This window comes from Salvelinus fontinalis, chromosome 23 (genome assembly GCF_029448725.1).
Source record: "Salvelinus fontinalis isolate EN_2023a chromosome 23, ASM2944872v1, whole genome shotgun sequence".
Classification (NCBI taxonomy): Eukaryota; Metazoa; Chordata; class Actinopteri; order Salmoniformes; family Salmonidae; genus Salvelinus; species Salvelinus fontinalis.
The window spans coordinates 19069396-19087695 of NC_074687.1; the positions used below are offsets into that span (position 1 = coordinate 19069396).

The following is an 18300-nucleotide window of genomic DNA, read 5'->3' on the forward strand; positions in this document are numbered from 1 at the left end:
TACACATACATATACACACACACACACAGCAGAGTAACTTGTGGCCATGGTGAGAGGCCCAGTTACTGTAAAAGACTGACAAGTTGTTGATAAATTACATTTGACCAATACATTTGATTGATGGAATCTTTCTTTCTCCCCAGGTGAAGCTTCTCATCTGTGCATACCGTGTTCAGCTACAGTGATGGGTAGCACCTGCCAAGTTCAGAGTTTCCAAGTTGCTTGGACCCCAATTACAGCATGGGAGATTCACACACATACCAAGATTCACACACATGCAATCACACAACATGAAGAACAGTTTGAGACACACACCAGGCTACCTTCATATAAAGTTGTTGGACATTAAGCATCCACCCAGAGTTTGAGAGACTGTTTCTCTGGCAGAGGATTAAAGGACAAGAACAGCATATCAACCCTGTCCATTGACCAATCATGTATATTTCTGTGTGTACGATTAATACTCTAACTGAAGTCTGAGTTCTGCTTTTGTGTATGCGTAGGGGGACAATAGCCGGATGTTTTGTTTGTGCTCTTGATGGCATCATAGGCAAGGAGTTAATGTCAGATTCTTTGGACCAAGTTAATGCTTTTCCCAATTATACCATTTTAGAAATGAAAATATGTTGCCTTTCTGGAGTTGTCTATTTTATTGTCTGTACATACAGGTGTGGAATGTCAAGTTTGAAGGATGTTTCTTGATTTAGGCAAATTTGCCACTGTTGGAGTGGGTTAAAGTATAGCATGATGCTTCAGATGTAGTTTTACTAAAGGGCTAATGTGTCACTCCTTACGAGTGAAGAATCCTGCTTGGGATTGGAGGAAAACACAAAAGATGAAGTCTAGGACTACATGAGAGCTTTCAAGAATGCATGATTTTAACTACTTTATCAAAATAGACATCCATTGTAAAGGTCGTTTTTGCGATGATAATGCAGAGCACATCTTGGCAATGATCTGCCTTGCTGACATAACAGATATGGGATAAACATTTATCCATGATAATCCACTGTAATAGGAACAGGAATTGCCATCCTTGTTTTAAGATGTAGGAATTAATTTGATATGAGGATTCCTTCTGCCTTAATAGCCACATCGTTGAAATAATTTCCCCATTTGTGAACTGCTGTGAAAACTGGCAACTTAGTAAAACGGTGAAATTCACCAAAGGATACCCATGTCTGTAGTTTATTCTGAAGATAGTGGGGAGAACAAGTATTTGATAACCTGCAAAATCGGCAGTGTTTCCTACTTAAAAATTACAGACCTCTACATGCTTTGTATCATAGGTACACTTCAACTGTGAGAGACGGAATCTAAAACAAAAATCCAGAAAATCACATTGTATGATTTCTAAGTAATTAATTTGTATTTTATTGCATGACAAGTATTTGATACATCAGAAAAGCAGAACTTAATATTTGGTACAGAAACCGTTGTTTGCAATTACAGAGATCATACGTTTCCTGTAGTTCTTGACCAGGTTTACACACACTGCAGCAGGGATTTTGGCCCACTCCTCCATACAGACCTTCTCCAGATCCTTCAGGTTTCGGGGCTGTCGCTGGGCAATACAGACTTTCAGCTCCCTCCAAAGATTTTCTATTGGGTTCAGGTCTGGAGACTGTCTAGGCCACTCCAGGACCTTGAGATGCTTCTTACGGAGCCACTCCTTAGTTGCCCTGGCTGTGTGTTTCGGGTCGTTGTCATGCTGGAAGACCCAGCCACGGACCCATCTCCAATGCTCTTACTGAGGGAGGGAAGGAGGTTGTTGGCCAAGATCTCGCGATACATGGCCCCATCCATCCTCCCCTCAATACGGTGCAGTCGTCCTGTCCCCTTTGCAGAAAAGCATCCCAAAAGAATGATGTTTCCACCTCCATGCTTCACGGTTGGGATGGTATTCTTGGGGTTGTACTCATCCTTCTTCCTCCAAACACAGCGAGTGGAGTTTAGACCAAAAAGCTCTATTTTTGTCTCATCAGACCACATGACCTTCTCCCATTCCTCCTCTGGATCATCCAGAGGGTCATTGGCAAACTTCAGACGGGCCTGGACATGCGCTGGCTTGAGCAGGGGGACCTTGCGCGCGCTGCAGGATTTTAATCCATGACGGCGTAGTGCACAGGTGTCAAACTCATTCCACGAGGGGCCGAGTGTCTGCAGGTTTTCGCTCCTCCCTCATACTTGATTGATGAATTAACATCACTAATTAGTTAGGAACTCCCCACACCTGGTTGTCTAGGGCTTTATTGAAAGGAAAAACCAAAAACCTGCAGACACTAGGCCCGCCGTGGAATGAGTTTGACACCCCTGGCGTAGTGTGTTACTAATGGTTTTCTTTGAGACTGTGGTCCCAGCTCTCTTCAGGTCATTGACCAGGTCCTGCCGTGTAGTTCTGAGCTGATCCCTCACCTTCCTCATAATCATTGATGCCCCACGAGGTGAGATCTTGCATGGAGCCCCAGACCGAGGGTGATTGACCGTCATCTTGAACTTCTTCCATTTTCTAATAATTGCGCCAACAGTTGTTGCCTTCTCACCAAGCTGCTTGCCTATTGTCCTGTAGCCCATCCCAGCCTTGTGCAGGTCTACAATTCTATCCCTGATGTCCTTACACAGCTCTCTGGTCTTGGCCATTGTGGAGAGGTTGGAGTCTGTTTGATTGAGTGTGTGGACAGGTGTCTTATACAGGTAACGACTTCAAACAGGTGCAGTTAATACAGGTAATGAGTGGAGAACAGGAGGGCTTAAAGAAAAACTAACAGGTCTGGGAGAGCTGGAATTCTTACTGGTTGGTAGATGATCAAATACTTATGTCATGCAATAAAATGCAAATGAATTACTTAAAAATCATACAATGTGATTTTCTGGATTTTTTTTATTCTGTCTCACAGTTGAAGTGTACCTATGATAACAATTACAGACCTCTACATGCTTTCTAAGTAGGAAAACCTGCAAAATCGGCAGTGTATCAAATACTTGTTCTCCCCACTGTATGTCAAATGTAGGCACAGAAGCACAAGCGTAACCTATCAGTCCTTCCTGGAAGAGTTTTGAAATCTGCCACACCCCCTTTGAATCAGGTATGTTTTCTCGAAGGAGAAAAGGATGCAAACATTAAAAGTTGCATCTATACAATGTCTTGCACAACTAGCTAAATTTATCACTTTATACATTTATTTGGGCATTTTGCGTTTGGAGGAGAGTTATTTCATATGGTTCGTGTTATCTGGGACCCTTTGGATGTCCCTACCCAAGTTGAAATGTAAAATGTTAAGGGTTATGTTAAGTGGCGATTTTAGCATTTAAATCTTGGTGGGGAAAACAAAAAAACATAGATGCAAAGCCACAAGACTAATCAGTACATGAATGCTACTATAACGGTGACAAACGGTGCCCACAAACTGTTAAGCCCTACATAAAGCTGTCCCAACAGCAGAGCTTTCTTTTCAGCACCATGGAGTGAATGCTTACCACTGCTACAGCTGGCTATCAGTGGAGCCTTGTCTGGCAACAAAACAGTTCACTCAGCCTCATTTACTGTCTTTAAAAAAAAACATAGCTGATATGGCTGACTTGTTTAAACAAATCTGGTTTCTTCTGACAATTGAGATGTACAAACTATAGCATAAGAGAACGACGAGGCTCTAATTTTGATTAAGACATATTACATTTATGCAGCAGCATACAAGACATTTTTGGACTCACCTCGGTGTGCTGCGCTCAGATCCTTCTTGTGGGCAAATTTTGTCATCAAAGTCTTGCATTCTCTGGCTTTATGGTGCTTTCAAGACAACTGGGAACTCTGAAAAAAACAAGGTTGAATCATGACGTCAGTGATCTTCAGGTCGGAGCTCTAGAAAGAGGCCAGAGTTTCCGACTTGGAATTCTGAGTTGGATGACTGTTCAATATGTATTTTCCAAGTCGGAGCTTGTTTTCCAAGTTCCCAGAAGTCTGAGATTCCCAGTTCTGTTTTTTCAGTTGTTTTGAATGTGGCAGAAATCATGCTGGATTGACAGCATGGCCAATGTATTCAACATTTTCTGACCTATGGTGTTGGATGTGAATGTTTATCGTTTTAAGTTTGGAAAAGAGACCCTTAAACCCAGACTTGGACCCCACACCCACTCCACTGAATAGCAGGCTAGTGATTGCTTTGCAACGCTTGCAGTTAGCCACTGATTCCTTCAAAAACACTCATTGTTGAATTTGCGATTTACAACTTATGTAATGTTTATGTCCAATGGCAGGATGAGCACCAATACGTTTTATCTATAATTGCTCTTCATATGACAAGATTGAAAAGTATTTGCCAGTAGATTGTTGTATTGATTCATGATGATGACTGCTTGTCTGGCTTGCTAGCTAAGATTTTGAAAGTATGATGTTGACATGATCAGCCCAATCAAAGCTACAGTAGATATAATGTGATTTGTCATCATTTTATCTGTGGCTAATAACCTTGAGCCTTCCTAGATTGGCACTTCTAATGTAAATCTATGGCAGCACCCAAGGTGCTTGAATTTTCGAGCTCTCGTAGATTTTGCAGTGAGGTAGTGTCCCCATGAGTGACAGAACACTGAGCCAGTCACGTCGCAACTAGAGAACATTACCAACCCCTACGCTTCTTATTTTCTGCTGGCTGCCCTATCACCACAGAACCATTTGCAAACTGATATGTGACACGTATTAATGCCAAAATAAAATGCAAAACAGGGAACTAGAAACAAATAAGATATACTGTATATATATGTAACGGATGTGAAATGGCTAGCTAGTTAGCGGGTGCGCGCTAGTAGCATTTCAATCAGTTACGTCACTTGCTCTGAGACTTAAGTAGTGTTGCCCCTTGCTCTGCAAGGTTCGTGGACTTTGTGGAGCGATGGGTAACGATGCTTCGTGGGCGACCGTTGTTGATGTGTGCAGAGGGTCCCTGGTTCGCGCCCGTGTCGGGGCGAGGGGACGACGTAAAGTTATACTGTTACATATATTTATTTTAGCTAAATAGGTGGGGCTGCCCCACATGACGGGTCGCCACTGATTATTTTTTACCTTTATTTAACTAGACAAGTCAGTTAAGAACAAATTCTTATTTTGAATGACGGACTCTCCTGTAAACTCTCCTTCCAGACCCACATCAAACATCTCCAATCCAAAGTCAAATCTAGAATTGGCTTCCTATTCCGCAACAAAGCATCCTTTACTCATGCTGCCAAACATACCCTTGTAAAACTGACCATCCTACCAATCCTCGACTTCGGTGATGTCATTTACAAAATAGCCTCCAAAACCCTACTCAATAAATTGGATGCAGTCTATCACAGTGCCATCCGTTTTGTCACCAAAGCCCCATATACTACCCACCACTGCGACCTGTACACTCTCGTTGGCTGGCCCTCGCTTCATACTCGTCGCCAAACCCATTGGTTCCAGGTCATCTACAAGACCCTGCTAGGTAAAGTCCCCCCTTATCTCAGCTCGCTGGTCACCATAGCAGCACCTACCCGTAGCACGCGCTCCAGCAGGTATATCTTTCTAGTCACCCCCAAAACCAATTCTTCCTTTGGACGCCTCTCCTTCCAGTTCTCTGCTGCCAATGACTGGAACGAACTACAATAATCTCTGAAACTGGAAACACCTATCTCCCTCACTAGCTTTAAGAACCAGCTGTCAGAGCAGCTCATAGATTACTGCACCTGTACATAACCCATCTACAATTTAGCCCAAACAACTACCTCTTTACCTACTGTATTTATTAATTTATTTTGCTCCTTTGCACCCCATTATTTCTGTCTCTACTTTGCACTTTCTTCCAATGCAAACCAACCATTCCAGTGTTTTTTTTAGTTTTTATTTTACTTGCTGTGTTGTACTCACTTCGCCTCCATGGCCTTTTTATATTTTTATTTATTTATACATATATCTGTTTGCCTTCACCTCCCTTATCTCACCTCACTTGCTCACATTGTATATAGACTTATTTTTTTATCTTTTTCACTGTATTATTGACTATATGTTTGTTTTTACTCCATGTGTAACTATGTGTTGTTGTATGTGTCGAACTGCTTTGCTTTATCTTGGCCAGGTCGCAATTGTAAATGAGAACGTGTTCTCAATTTGCCTACCTGGTTAAATAAAGGTTAAATAAATAAAATAAATAAATAAACTAGGAACAGTGGGTTAACTGCCTTGTTCAAGGGGCAGAACGACAGATTTTTACCTTGTCAGCTCGGGGATTCGATCTTGCAACCTTTCGGTTACTAGTCCAACGCTCTAACCACTAGGCTACCTGCCTAGTTTAACCCTTTCATACAAGTGCATTTTCGTCCACTTTCCCTCTCCTCAATAAACGTAGACCTTTTCGAAAAAAGGAGGTCTGAGGAAGGACGCAGGAGTTGAACAAATCTAATTAAGAAAACACAACGGTCTCTGGGCCACACTCCAGCACAGTAGGGGGCAGTAATGCACCATTGACGTTGGATGCCAACCCCTGGTAAATCCCATCTAAGACAACGTCCCTACTTTGGGGCGCATGCAGCGTTGCCACGTTCGTGGTTTTCCTGCATTTGGGCTTCTTTGACAACGATGTTGCGGGTGAAAATGTATTGGCCGCGGGTTTTTGGACTATTTATAAATTGTACCGCGGCTGCCATGGCATTTCTCTTAAAAAATATACATATCACTTACCGCTAACTGAGGCAGGCTGTTGCTGAGTGAGTGCGTGAGCGGTGGGGGTGTGTTGAGAGAGCACTACAGTTCTTGGCTGAGTCACGTGAGCAAGAGGAGAGCTGCACGCGTTCACGTTGTGACAACTTCTTACCAGTTGTAGGTAGGCTATTTAGATTGTCATTATGGAGACACCTATTTCCAACTCTTTTTCCATAAAACATAGCAATACGCTAGAACTGAAACACATCAATAAATAATGTAAACAAAACACTGGAAAACGACTTTGGGCGCATTATATAAATTCGCTCGGAGGGGGTTTAAAGTGCATTCTCTATGACTGCTTAAAGAAAACGGTATCAAGCGAAGTGCTTTATGCATGCTCAGGTCTTGGTTCTCAGGGGTTGCCCGAGTGAATTTGAAATGGAAGTTATGGAACTCCCTCGCGTGGTTCATTTTATGAGGAGAAGTAATTTGTAAAAATATACATTTGCCTCTGTTAGCCATCAAGTAAGCTATTAATGAATATGCCATTGTAGGCAACCATTTGATACAATACAATATGTTGAAATTAAGATATCACTGGAGTCATTGCGAATCAAATTGTGCCACCTGTGTAGCCTACCTGGAGCTGGTGAACAAATGTAATAAATAGCCTATGACTTCAGTTTGTTGTTGTAGCCATGTGTTATTATTAACAAATTCAATTGACGGTAACAGTAGTCAGATTAGGCTACGGGTAGACTACAACAAATTCCCCCCAAAATAACCACTGACTGTTGTTGACAAGCATTTTCAGTTCATATACATATTATTAATATTCAGTGATTTAAATTATGACCCCTGTTGCAGCAGGCTATTTGGGAAACAAGCATTTTTTATTGCAAAATTCATTAATAAATGTGTCTGTTAATTTGAACTAATCAAGCTGCTAAATCGTTCACTTTATATCTTGCCTACATCTTGTTTAGGCTACTGTAAACTATCTGAAATTAGATGTAGGCCTATCAGGGGCTATAGGCTACCTGTAGCCTATGCCTATTGGAATGACCAGTCAATCTCGAAAATGGGCCATTTATAACGGTTTGTAGGCTGGCACATAGCAGCACAATTGCCAGAAAATAGACTAACATTAGTTTTTATGTTCATCCAAGTGTTTCTTGCTCAGAGATTGAGATCCTAAGTCCAACTTTCATCACTCAAACTTTACATTTATAAACCTGGTTCGAGCCCTTAATGCTGATTGGCTGAAAGCCTTGGTATACATTTTACTGTTCTAATTACAGTGGTAACCAGTTTATAATAGCAATAAGGCCCCCCGGGGATATGTGGTATATGACCAATATACCATGACTAACGGCTGAATCCAGGCACTCCACATTGCATCCTGAGTAAAAAACAGCCCTTAGCCGTGGTATATTGGCCATATACCATACCCCTTATGTCATAATAAAGGAATTTGAATATGTGGCAAGAGAAAATAAATTTCCCCCATTATAAAGTCGCCAGATCATTTTCCATTAATGGATGTCGATTTAACTCGTTTGACTGCTATTATTATGTTTAAGCAATGTCATATAGCTTGCAATAATTATTATTTTGAAACCCGAATTTTGTTTCCAACGTCGTTACAAGTTACTATATTATTCCTTCTTAATTGTCTCGGTAACGTTATGGGAAAAGGGTTTATTGTATAGATATGGCAACTCCTCTATTGCTGTTATACATTTTGGGGGGACTAGTTTTAGGCCTTTTAGGTGGGTTTTGAGTGGTCAGTGGGCTAGAAATTGTAGCTTGATCTGGCAACCCTGGGCGTATGCTATCCTCGATTTATCTCAGGGCACAACAGTGGCGCTAGCTATATCGTTTCAAGCTCTACTCCTCCGGTAAGAACGTCATAGACGTTTATTCCAATTTTACGGTTAATTAGTCAACGTTGCAACACGTGCTTAGGTGTTAGCTATATGACCACGGGCTCCCTTGAGTCGCTGTGTTAAGAAGTCAACATTTGTTTATCTCCTTTTCTGGCCTGCCGTGGGAGGTTACTATATTACCAAATATTTGCAACTAACCCTCATTGTTCTATCTGTGACATTGCCCTGCTCTCGCATTGTTTCGCTCACTCTCTAATGGCGGACGTGAGGCAGTGCTGCTTGCTGACGGAATGGAGTGGTGGTGGGGGTGTTATTTTAGCCCTTTGTTGAAAAGGTTCAGTTACCCCCCAGGTTTGTATTAGCGTTGTAAAAAAATACTTATACTTAGAATAAATATGAGTTTTTTTGGTCTGTCAGCTATTTTATTGACTCAAACAGGTCAGGTGGTAGATATGCAACTAACAGTATAGCCGAAGTGGGAACACCAAGCGGATGCGTCACATTTATACATCCAGTGAAAGATCTGTCTCATTGTTCTATCTGTGGTATAAGCCCCCCCCACACTTCTCTTCAGAAAATGGCGGAAAATATGCTGACGAAGTCCGACGAGAGCGGATACAAATTCAATGCTTAAACAAATTACGAGAGCGGATACAAATTTATTGTTTAAACTAATTATGACAAATGTTAAGAACATGTTGTGCAATGTAATGACTTTTCATATAGGTTACGTTACACGTTATGTTGGCTGACAATTTTTAGCTCCTTACGAACTGATTAGCAGTACAGCAGTATGTAATGTAAACTCACCCCATTCCTTACAAATGTGCGCAACCGCAACATTCAGACGAGGCTACAAAGAAAACTAATGGGACTGTGTTGACTTCAAAATCGGGGGTGTGAACTAGGTTTCTATTCAAGCGTTGATCGACATGGTAATGGCTCTATAGTATTGGAGAAAAGTTGAAAAAACGGACCCTCCGTTACATCGTGAGTCTCAAATCGTAACGTACAGCACGCATAAAGCAACTATTTCTGTCTTACAATCTCTCTCCACCAGGTGTAGCACTTCTCTCATCGTTTAAAAACAAGAAATGGACAGTGACAGGGGTAAGGGGGGATACCGAGACATTTTTTGCGTCATCATTGCATGCAATCATCATTCTCAAAGCCGCTGTTTACTTCTAAGATCACTTTAGCACTGCCCTAAAAACCCGATTCAAATTCGACACAAACCTTCAAATAGGTATGTAATGACACATTATATAAACTCTCTATAGTGTTTCATTCACATTTTAGAGGCGATAAGTTGGACAGATCGAGTGAAAAAAAGCAATTTTCCCACACATCTCTCCTCACTATCACACATTAGTTTCGCTTCCCCACCCGCCATTTTTAAAAAGACCCGACGGGGCTCATTGCCTGCTTGAATTATGCAGGAACGGGCAGCCTTTAGGACATGTAATTGATTCTGTTGGAAAGGGGAGAAATTGTGCTTTACAATGGTATTGACATTGCAGTTGATCTGGAAGTATTACGTTTTTGGGGGGCTAAAATAAGGGCAATTGTACGGACCAAGGCGATGTACGAGTTTACGTTACCGGTGTTAGCTCGTTACCTAACGTTATTTGGCTACTAATACATCGAACTTGCCAGGCAGTATATTAACTATAATCTAACTGACCAACGTTTATTGACTTGATTATTCACGACATTCTTAGCTAAGTGGTATAGTCGAGCTGCGTTCTCAATGGACATTGTTAATTCTGGCTACTCCGATTTCAGAGCACTCTCGCCTGAGTGTGCCATAGCGCAGAATAACTGATGCATTTACGAGGCGAGTAACACGGAACCCAAACCGGCCCGCGCGCGCTATCGTGCATACATTTATTTCGTCCCCCTAAACCAAACGCGAGCACGACACGCAGGTTAAAATATCAAAACAAACTCCGAACCAATGACATTAATTTGGGGACAGGTAGAAAAGCACTAAACCTGTATGGCAATTTAGCTAGCTAGCTTGGTGTTGCTAGCTAATTTGGCCTGGGATATAAACATTGAGTTGTGCAGTTCAGGTAAAATAACAAGGTCCTCTACTCCGACAAATTAATCCACACATAAAACGGCCAACCGAATCGTTTCTAGTCATCTCTCCTCCTTCCAGGCTTTTTCATCGTTGAACTTATAGGGTGATTGCATCTAAACTTTCATAGTATTACCACGACTACCGGCAAAACAGTTCGTCTTTCAATTACCCACATGGGTATAACCAATGAGGAGATGGCACGTGGGTACCTGTTTCTATAAACCAATGAGGAGATTGGAGAGGCAGGACTTGCAGCGCGATCTGCGTCAGAAATAGGAACGAGTTCTATTTTAGCCCTTGGTGTCGCAGACGCTGGTTGGCGCGCGCGAGCAGTGTGGGTGCAATAATTGAATAACATGGATTTCTACATTTATTTTGCGACACTCGCGCACGCGACGTGTCCGGTCTGGTCCGAATGTGAAATGGTCAGAGTGAGCTGTTCTCTCAATTGTGTCTGGAAATAGCTAGCAAGTTAGCCAACGTTAGCTTGGGTGCTTTTATTTTATTTCACCTTTATTTAACCAGGTAGGCCAGTTGAGAACAAGTTCTCATTTACACCTGCGACCTGGCCAAGTTAAAGCAAAGCAGTGCGACAAAAACAACAACACAGAGTTACACATGGGATAAACAAACGTACAGCCAATAACACAATAGAAAATCTGTATACAGTGTGTGCAAATGAGGTAAGGCAATAAATAGGCCATAGTGGCTAAATAATTACAATTTAGCAATTAACACTGGAGTGATAGATGTATGGATGAGGATATGCAAGTAGAAATACTGGTGTCGAAAAGAGCAGAAAAAACAACAAATATGGGGATGAGGTAGGTAGTTGTTTGGACTATTTACAGCTGCAGCGATCGGTAAACTGCTCTGACAGCCGATGCTTGAAGTTTAGTGAGGGAGATATAAGTCTCCAACTTCAGTTATATTTGCAATTCGTTCCAGTCATTGGCAGCAGAGAACTGTAAGGAAAGGCAGCCAAAGTAGGTGTTGGCTTTGGGGATGACCAGTGAAATATATCTGCTGGAGCGCGTGCTACGGGTGGGGCTTGACTCCGGTTGTGAGGTCAGAACGCTTGGATCAACTCTACTCCTCGGCCAGATAGTCAAATGACACGCTCTGAATTTACGAACGGACAATCTGACAAAGTTCTGGATTTACGAAGCCCAGAGCGCACTCTGGCACTCCTGATTGAATTTACAAAATGTCTAGCTAGTCATTTGTTATGTCAACAAGCTAGCAGGAGGTTGCATAGCAACAACCTCAACTTCTGGTAGACAGGCGAAGGATACCATTTGTTTACAGTATACTAAAATGAACTAATAGTATGTAGTATATACTCATTAGGAAGTAGTTCAGACTGTTAGTATGGGTATTTGAACACAGCTTTGATATTCTGGATTTCCCCCTGATTGTCTGTGATTAAAATGTGGGTCAAAATAAAATAAAAAGTATTATCTGAGTTAGGAATGAAGGACACTGTCTACCCACAGAGTTTCTAAATCCAGAGGCGCAACATCGCCAGACTTCCAGGAACGCTTGCGAAACAGACCAAGCAAGCCAGGGGTTGGGGTTTGAGAAGTGAACAATTCTTCCTTTAATTGTTAATTTTTTCAATCTAAAGGCAAAACCTAGATTTGAGCCAGTGTCTTAAAGATGCACTATGCAGAAATCACTCCGCCATTTTCTGGTTGGTATAATTCTAATAGTTCACCTAATGCCAGTTTGTGACAAAACAAGCAAGTATAGTGTAGAGAATCATTGTACCATCTAAACCACTGAAATATATTTTCCTTGACCAAAAACATTGTACTTTCAGCTGTTTTGAAACTGCTGTACAAAACTGAAAGTAAAAGATGCAAAAACTCAAATAAAATTTTATTGGTCACATACACAAGAAGGGAAAGCATAGAAATAACGCACACAGAACAGATCTACCACTTCTTAAAGTTGCTTTCCATGACCATGACAGCTCTGTAACTCACATGTATATGTACACTTGTTTGGGTTGCCCAAAAAGTTACATATTGCTTCTTTAAGTAGTTGAACATGTTATTACTCCAACCTCATGAGTGACAAACCAACACGTTTTAATTTTCGTCAAAAATAACTTTAAATCAAACGAGTGCCTTTGATTTGACGGCCTGCACATGCACAGTTCGACGCGAGACGACCTTTAGACCCGATTAACAGTTTCTGAGCATGAGCTTAGCTAGCCAACTTCGCCATGACATCGTTATCAGGGATTTCTATTGGAGAAGCAGTTTCTGCCTATCTTCATACTGTACTGTTCTTGGTCTACTGGTGTTCTTGCTAGCTAGGTACTTGTGTCGCTCCCGCCTGCTGTGCTAGCATAGTTTCCTTCTCTAACGCCTGCCGAACACCTGCCTTCACTGCTGTTAATAGAACTGTTCATTACCGCCACCTACTGTACTGGAGCAACCCCGCCTCCAGCCTGTGTCCTAGCTTAAAAATGATTGCAGTAATGCCCACATCCAGTAATGCACCGAATTGAGTGTCTTCTCGGTGTAACAGAGGAAGAGGCAAAGCAAGAGGGTTAACTCCACCCAAAAATACTGCTATAAGCAGACCAAGTGGGGATTTCTTGTATGGATGTCTATGAGAGAGTGTCGAATTTGGTCAACATAAAATTGAATTGTTAATTTGCTACGTGAGGCTTATTTTTTTTAACCTTTATTTAACTAGCCAAGTCAATTTAAGAACAAATTTTTATTTTCAATGACAGCCTAGGAACAGTGGGTTAACTGCCTTTGCGCACATGTATTCCTATTGTTAAAGTGGTCAGTCGACTATCTTGTCAGTATCATCTTTGAGTGTAGTCTCTCCGGGTAACTTTCCAATTAAACGTTTGCGTTACACAGGTATCACAAAAACAACCGTTTTAAGATTGTTGTGAAAACAAGGAATGTTTACTGAATAATAATGGTGGGTTTTTGCCTCAGAGCACTGTTGTTTTTTCTTCTAGCCTGTCACATTGATATTTGAAGCAGCATGGAGGATAGAAACGTGAATAATGCTTTATTCTCTCGATTAGAACATCACATGGGTCACAAATAATTGAGAATAATTTATGATTAATTTATGATTATTAGCAGCAGGATAATAGCAACAGGACCAGGAGTAGGAATAGAACTGAACCACGTTTAGTGGTCCTCAAGTTAGCTCACTGACCTCATCTACCCCGCTCCTTTGTTCTCGAGAGCGGTTTATCGGGTAGCTATGAATTATATTTGTCATCAGTCTATTATCCACCTAAAGTTTTGGACCCTTTGCTCTTAAGTTTTTTTAATACAAATGATCGCTCAGGGCGGGTTGATATCATTATCCGGTTGCCTTGAGAGTTGATGAGTTGTGGAATTGAGGTTCTACTCAGTTTGTCTACTCAAGGGCATGGCCTGATATATACTTTTCTGTACCGCAGCCTCTGAGTGACATGGAGAATAAATTGAGCAACGATACATGACCGTCATGCTTGCAACATTGCTACAGAGAAAACGGCTTGTTTCTAGCTCAAACCATTCAAATGTTATGACCCATATTAACAGCATTATGTTTGTTTTTCTGATCGTGTATCGCCAGGACCGCATTTTACATTCATAAACCAATGTAGCGGGCCATTCGCAAGCCGCAAACCTTGTTCAGTCATGTTACGGTGTTAGCTAGCGAGCAAATGTTCCATACTTGAAATGACAGAGACAACTCCAGTCAATCTTTGTTTGGCCAACTTTATATAGGGCTATGTTCAATACAAAATTATATTTTGTAGTATAGTTTTTCAATTATAGCAATGGCTGAATGACTGATCTCTTGCATGTCCTCACTCTCAACTTGACGTTCTTAAAGAGATCGTGTACAATTTCAACAGTAATACATCTCAAAAGGGCTACTAAATCAAATACAATTTTATTGGTTGTGTACACATATTTCGCAGATTTTATTGCAGGTGCAGCGAAATGCTTATGTTTCTAGCTCCAACAGTGCAGTAATGCCTAACAAAACACACAAATCACCCCCAAAATAAAAATTTATGAATATCAGAAAGAATATCAGATTCTGGAATATATACAATATGTTCAGAAAGTATTCAGAGCCCTTTACTTTTTCCACATTTTGTTACGTTACAACCTTATTCTAAAATGGATTTTTAAAAACATTTTAGCATATTTATTAAAAATAGAAAATAGAAATATTAAATTTACATAAGTATTCAGACCCTTTACTCAGTACTTTGTTACAAGCTTGGCACACGCTACAAGCTTGGCACACCTGTATTTGGGGAGTTACTCACATTCTTCCCTGCAGATCCTCTCAAGCTCTGTCAGGTTGGATGGGGAGCGTCGCTTCACAGATATTTTCAGGTCTCTCCAGAGATGTTCGATCGGGTTCAAGTCCGGGCTCTGGCTGGGCCACACAAGGACATTCAGAGACTTGTCCCCGAAGCCAATATTGCATTATTTTGGCTGTGTGCTTAGGGTGGTTGTCCTGTTGGAAGGTGAACCTTCGACCCAGTCTGAGGTCCTGAGTGCTCTGGAGCAGGTTTTCATCAAGGATCTCTCTGTACTTTTCTCTGTTCATCTTTCCCTCAAACCTAACTAGTTTCCAGCGTTGCTTTGGCTGTATGCTTGAGGTCATTGATCAGTTGGAACGTAAATATTTGCCCCAGTCTAAGGTCGTTTGCACTCTGAAGCAGGTTCTCTTCAAGGAGTTGGCTGTATTTGACTCCATTCATTGTTCTCTCTATCCTTACCAGTCTCCCAGTCACTGCCTCTGAAAAGCATCGCTCTTCAAGGAGTTGGCTGTATTTGACTCCATTCATTGTTCTCTCTATCCTTACCAGTCTCCCAGTCACTGCCTCTGAAAAGCATCGCCATAGCATGATGCTGCCACCACCATGCTTCACCGTAGGGATGGCGTTAGATGGGTGATGAGCTTCCTCCAGACATAGCGCTTTGCATTCAGGCCAGAGGGGCGGGAGGTAGCCTAGTGGTTATAGTGTTGGGCCAGTAACCAAAAGGTTCCTAGAATCCCTGAGCGGACAAGATACAAATCTGTCGTTCTGCCCCTGAACAAGGCAGTTAACCCACTGTTCCTAGACCGTCATTGTAAATAAGAATTTGTTCTTAACTTCATAATAGTCCCTATATTGTGCACAATTAGCTGTCCTCCCTCTCCTATGAGCTATCTTCTGTAACAATATACATAGCACATATATCATTCCATCCATAACACAATAGTCACTACTCCTAATGCACTTCTACAGTTATAAACATACTAAAACATTCTCAAATCAATTAGTCAATATACATCAATCCCTCCTCTGGAACAATGATCACTCTCATGTTCCACGAAACCTAAAAACGTATTGACTTAACAGGGAAGAGAGAAAAAGTACATGTTTAATCATTTCACACCACACCACCAGAACCGTCCATCCGTTCTATGCCCATGTGATGCTGGTCTCCATGCCCGTCTCCTTCATTCTCATCCTTTGGTGTTAACGCAAGACACAGACTATGAGACTTGTATGCAACTAATTGTACCGTATCATCCAGCAATCTATATGTATTGATGCGATTTAACATACAAATTCTGATGACATGGTAAAACAAAAAAAACTTCATGTTTGAACCAAGCTATCATCCAGTGAGTTCTCTGATAACCTCCCTGTTGGAGGACACTTAACAATAAGGTTTATATAGCCTCCCTAGGCCCAATACATTTCGAGTAGTTCGAGCAACTCTCTCTCGCTGTATCCGAGTCGCAACTAAAACATTTTATAAATTATCCAACCCAAATTTAGAATGACAGTCCTTAGTGCTTTACTTTGAGTCTATCACTCAAACTCAAGCTTCCAGGCACTTTTTCTGATTCATGAGATCCAGACAAGCATGGACTATATGACAAATTATTACATTCCCAATTTTCTTTATAACATTACTGTTACACCATGTTGTTACTGTTGAAACCATTTTCAAAATTAGTTCATACTCCCTTTATTTTACTGGCGACCTCTCGAAAGAGTTACCAGATCAGGGAGTTAGCACCCTAACCCATGGGGGTTGAAACAAAAGTGAATTCAGTAATACACATATCACAATCCATTTGGAGTAACCGTCAACCATTATTAACATATTTTCCCTTCTATATGCAGACTGAACAAAATAAATTTCTGTATTTACCCAAAGACCAGGGCTCCAAGGAACTGGTAATTTCCCATTCGAACACATGATTCATATCGTGATTCAAAAACAACATGTTACATAAAAAATAAATTGAATACCATTCAACTTAGAATTACAACACTTGATGAGGGAATAATGGTATCTCATAAAGTAATAGTAAAATGTAATAGAGACTGGTGTTTCTCATTCATTTTATAATTAAATCCCACCTATTTCGATCATTTCTAGTGAGATTGATCAGGCCTCACCAGAAAGTCAGGATACAGGGCATTCGAAACCATTAAATATTTCCTCTCCCATTTCTTTCTCTGTCCTTCAGACACCATATAAAAATCTTTCAAACATTTCCATCATTCTGCATACCAATTTAAAACCAAATTGAAAAGACCCCACACAAAATAAATCCCACAGTATCAACACCACTAACGCATATTCATAACCGGTAAGTTGTGTGTGCATGCTGGTGTGTGTGGTAAACCGAAGGTCAAAAACACGCATATGAACAGGCCATACTTATCTGGGAACTCCGTTTATGGCCTAATCCAGATACTTTTATACTTAAAACTGCCGAATATCACTAACTGCTCTCCCCAAGACCACAGTCTCAGGGAACATTCCAACGAGAGATAATGAAACCCCCTCCTCTTCTGGAAAATAAAGTGTACATGTCGTTAGCATTCACTATGCTACATCTTAATCAGCAATCCAAAATTATTAATTATAAACCAAACATGATAATGGTAAACCCACTGTCCTTACTCCAATCATTAAACGTTTGTTTTAATCCACCCCAATGTTTACGTATCCTTTATTTAGCACCCTTAGAGACAGCGACTTTGTCTTGCCACTGAATCCAACGATTCACTGGTCTCTTTTCCCAGTAACCACCGCACCACCATTTTCATGAACAATCAAGTTAATTTTAGGTTTGGTAACCTCTATGCTAATTCCTCGTGACCCCTCCACCCTTTCGTCCATTCTAGAAATCTATTTCAGAATAAGACGACATAAAATGTAAATCTATTTCATAATAAATCGACATAAAATGTCTCATGAGATTGAAACCCCCCCCAAGGTTTTCTGAGTTACCAGGAGTGTTTGGCCAGAACATTTTTATTTGTTACCTTTAGAATCCATTCCCCTGGCATTTCGCCTAGATTTTTTAACCCAAAATACTTTTTTTCCTAGGCAAATTTAGCAAATTTCTCATCATAAGGAATCTGCAATATTTGATCCGTGGCATCTATTAAAAAGTTGTGTAAAACGTGATCTCGTACGTCTTTCTTCACAAAGAAACTGTAATCTCTATGAACCACTATCGATCGTACCGAGGCATACACCGCTATGTGTAAGTTTCCTGTCCTGCTACTTTCAGGAGGATTTGTTGCTGCTCTTTTGAAAAAGAGGCAAACGCTTGCATGGCAGCATTTCTTCCGATTGCACCGTTCCCACTCTACACTCATT

At 41.0% G+C, this 18300-nt stretch overlaps 1 protein-coding gene across 5 annotated transcripts in view; it reads left to right on the top strand.

The window, feature by feature from the left end:
- The window catches only part of LOC129820966 (M-phase phosphoprotein 8-like), a 64682-nt gene that overhangs the window by 17931 nt on the left and 28451 nt on the right, over positions 1-18300 (top strand). For 2 of the 5 annotated variants that reach the window (XM_055878135.1, XM_055878139.1), the window contains exon 1: positions 8452-8556. Coding sequence is in view for 1 of the 5 variants with exons in the window: in XM_055878140.1 (XP_055734115.1) it covers positions 144-185 (42 nt within the window). In the remaining 4 variants the exon portion in view is untranslated. Of the gene's footprint in view, positions 1-143; positions 6834-8451; positions 8557-8621; positions 8896-18300 lie in introns of those variants that run through there. The other 3 variants (XM_055878140.1, XM_055878137.1, XM_055878138.1) reach the window with 3 other exon arrangements.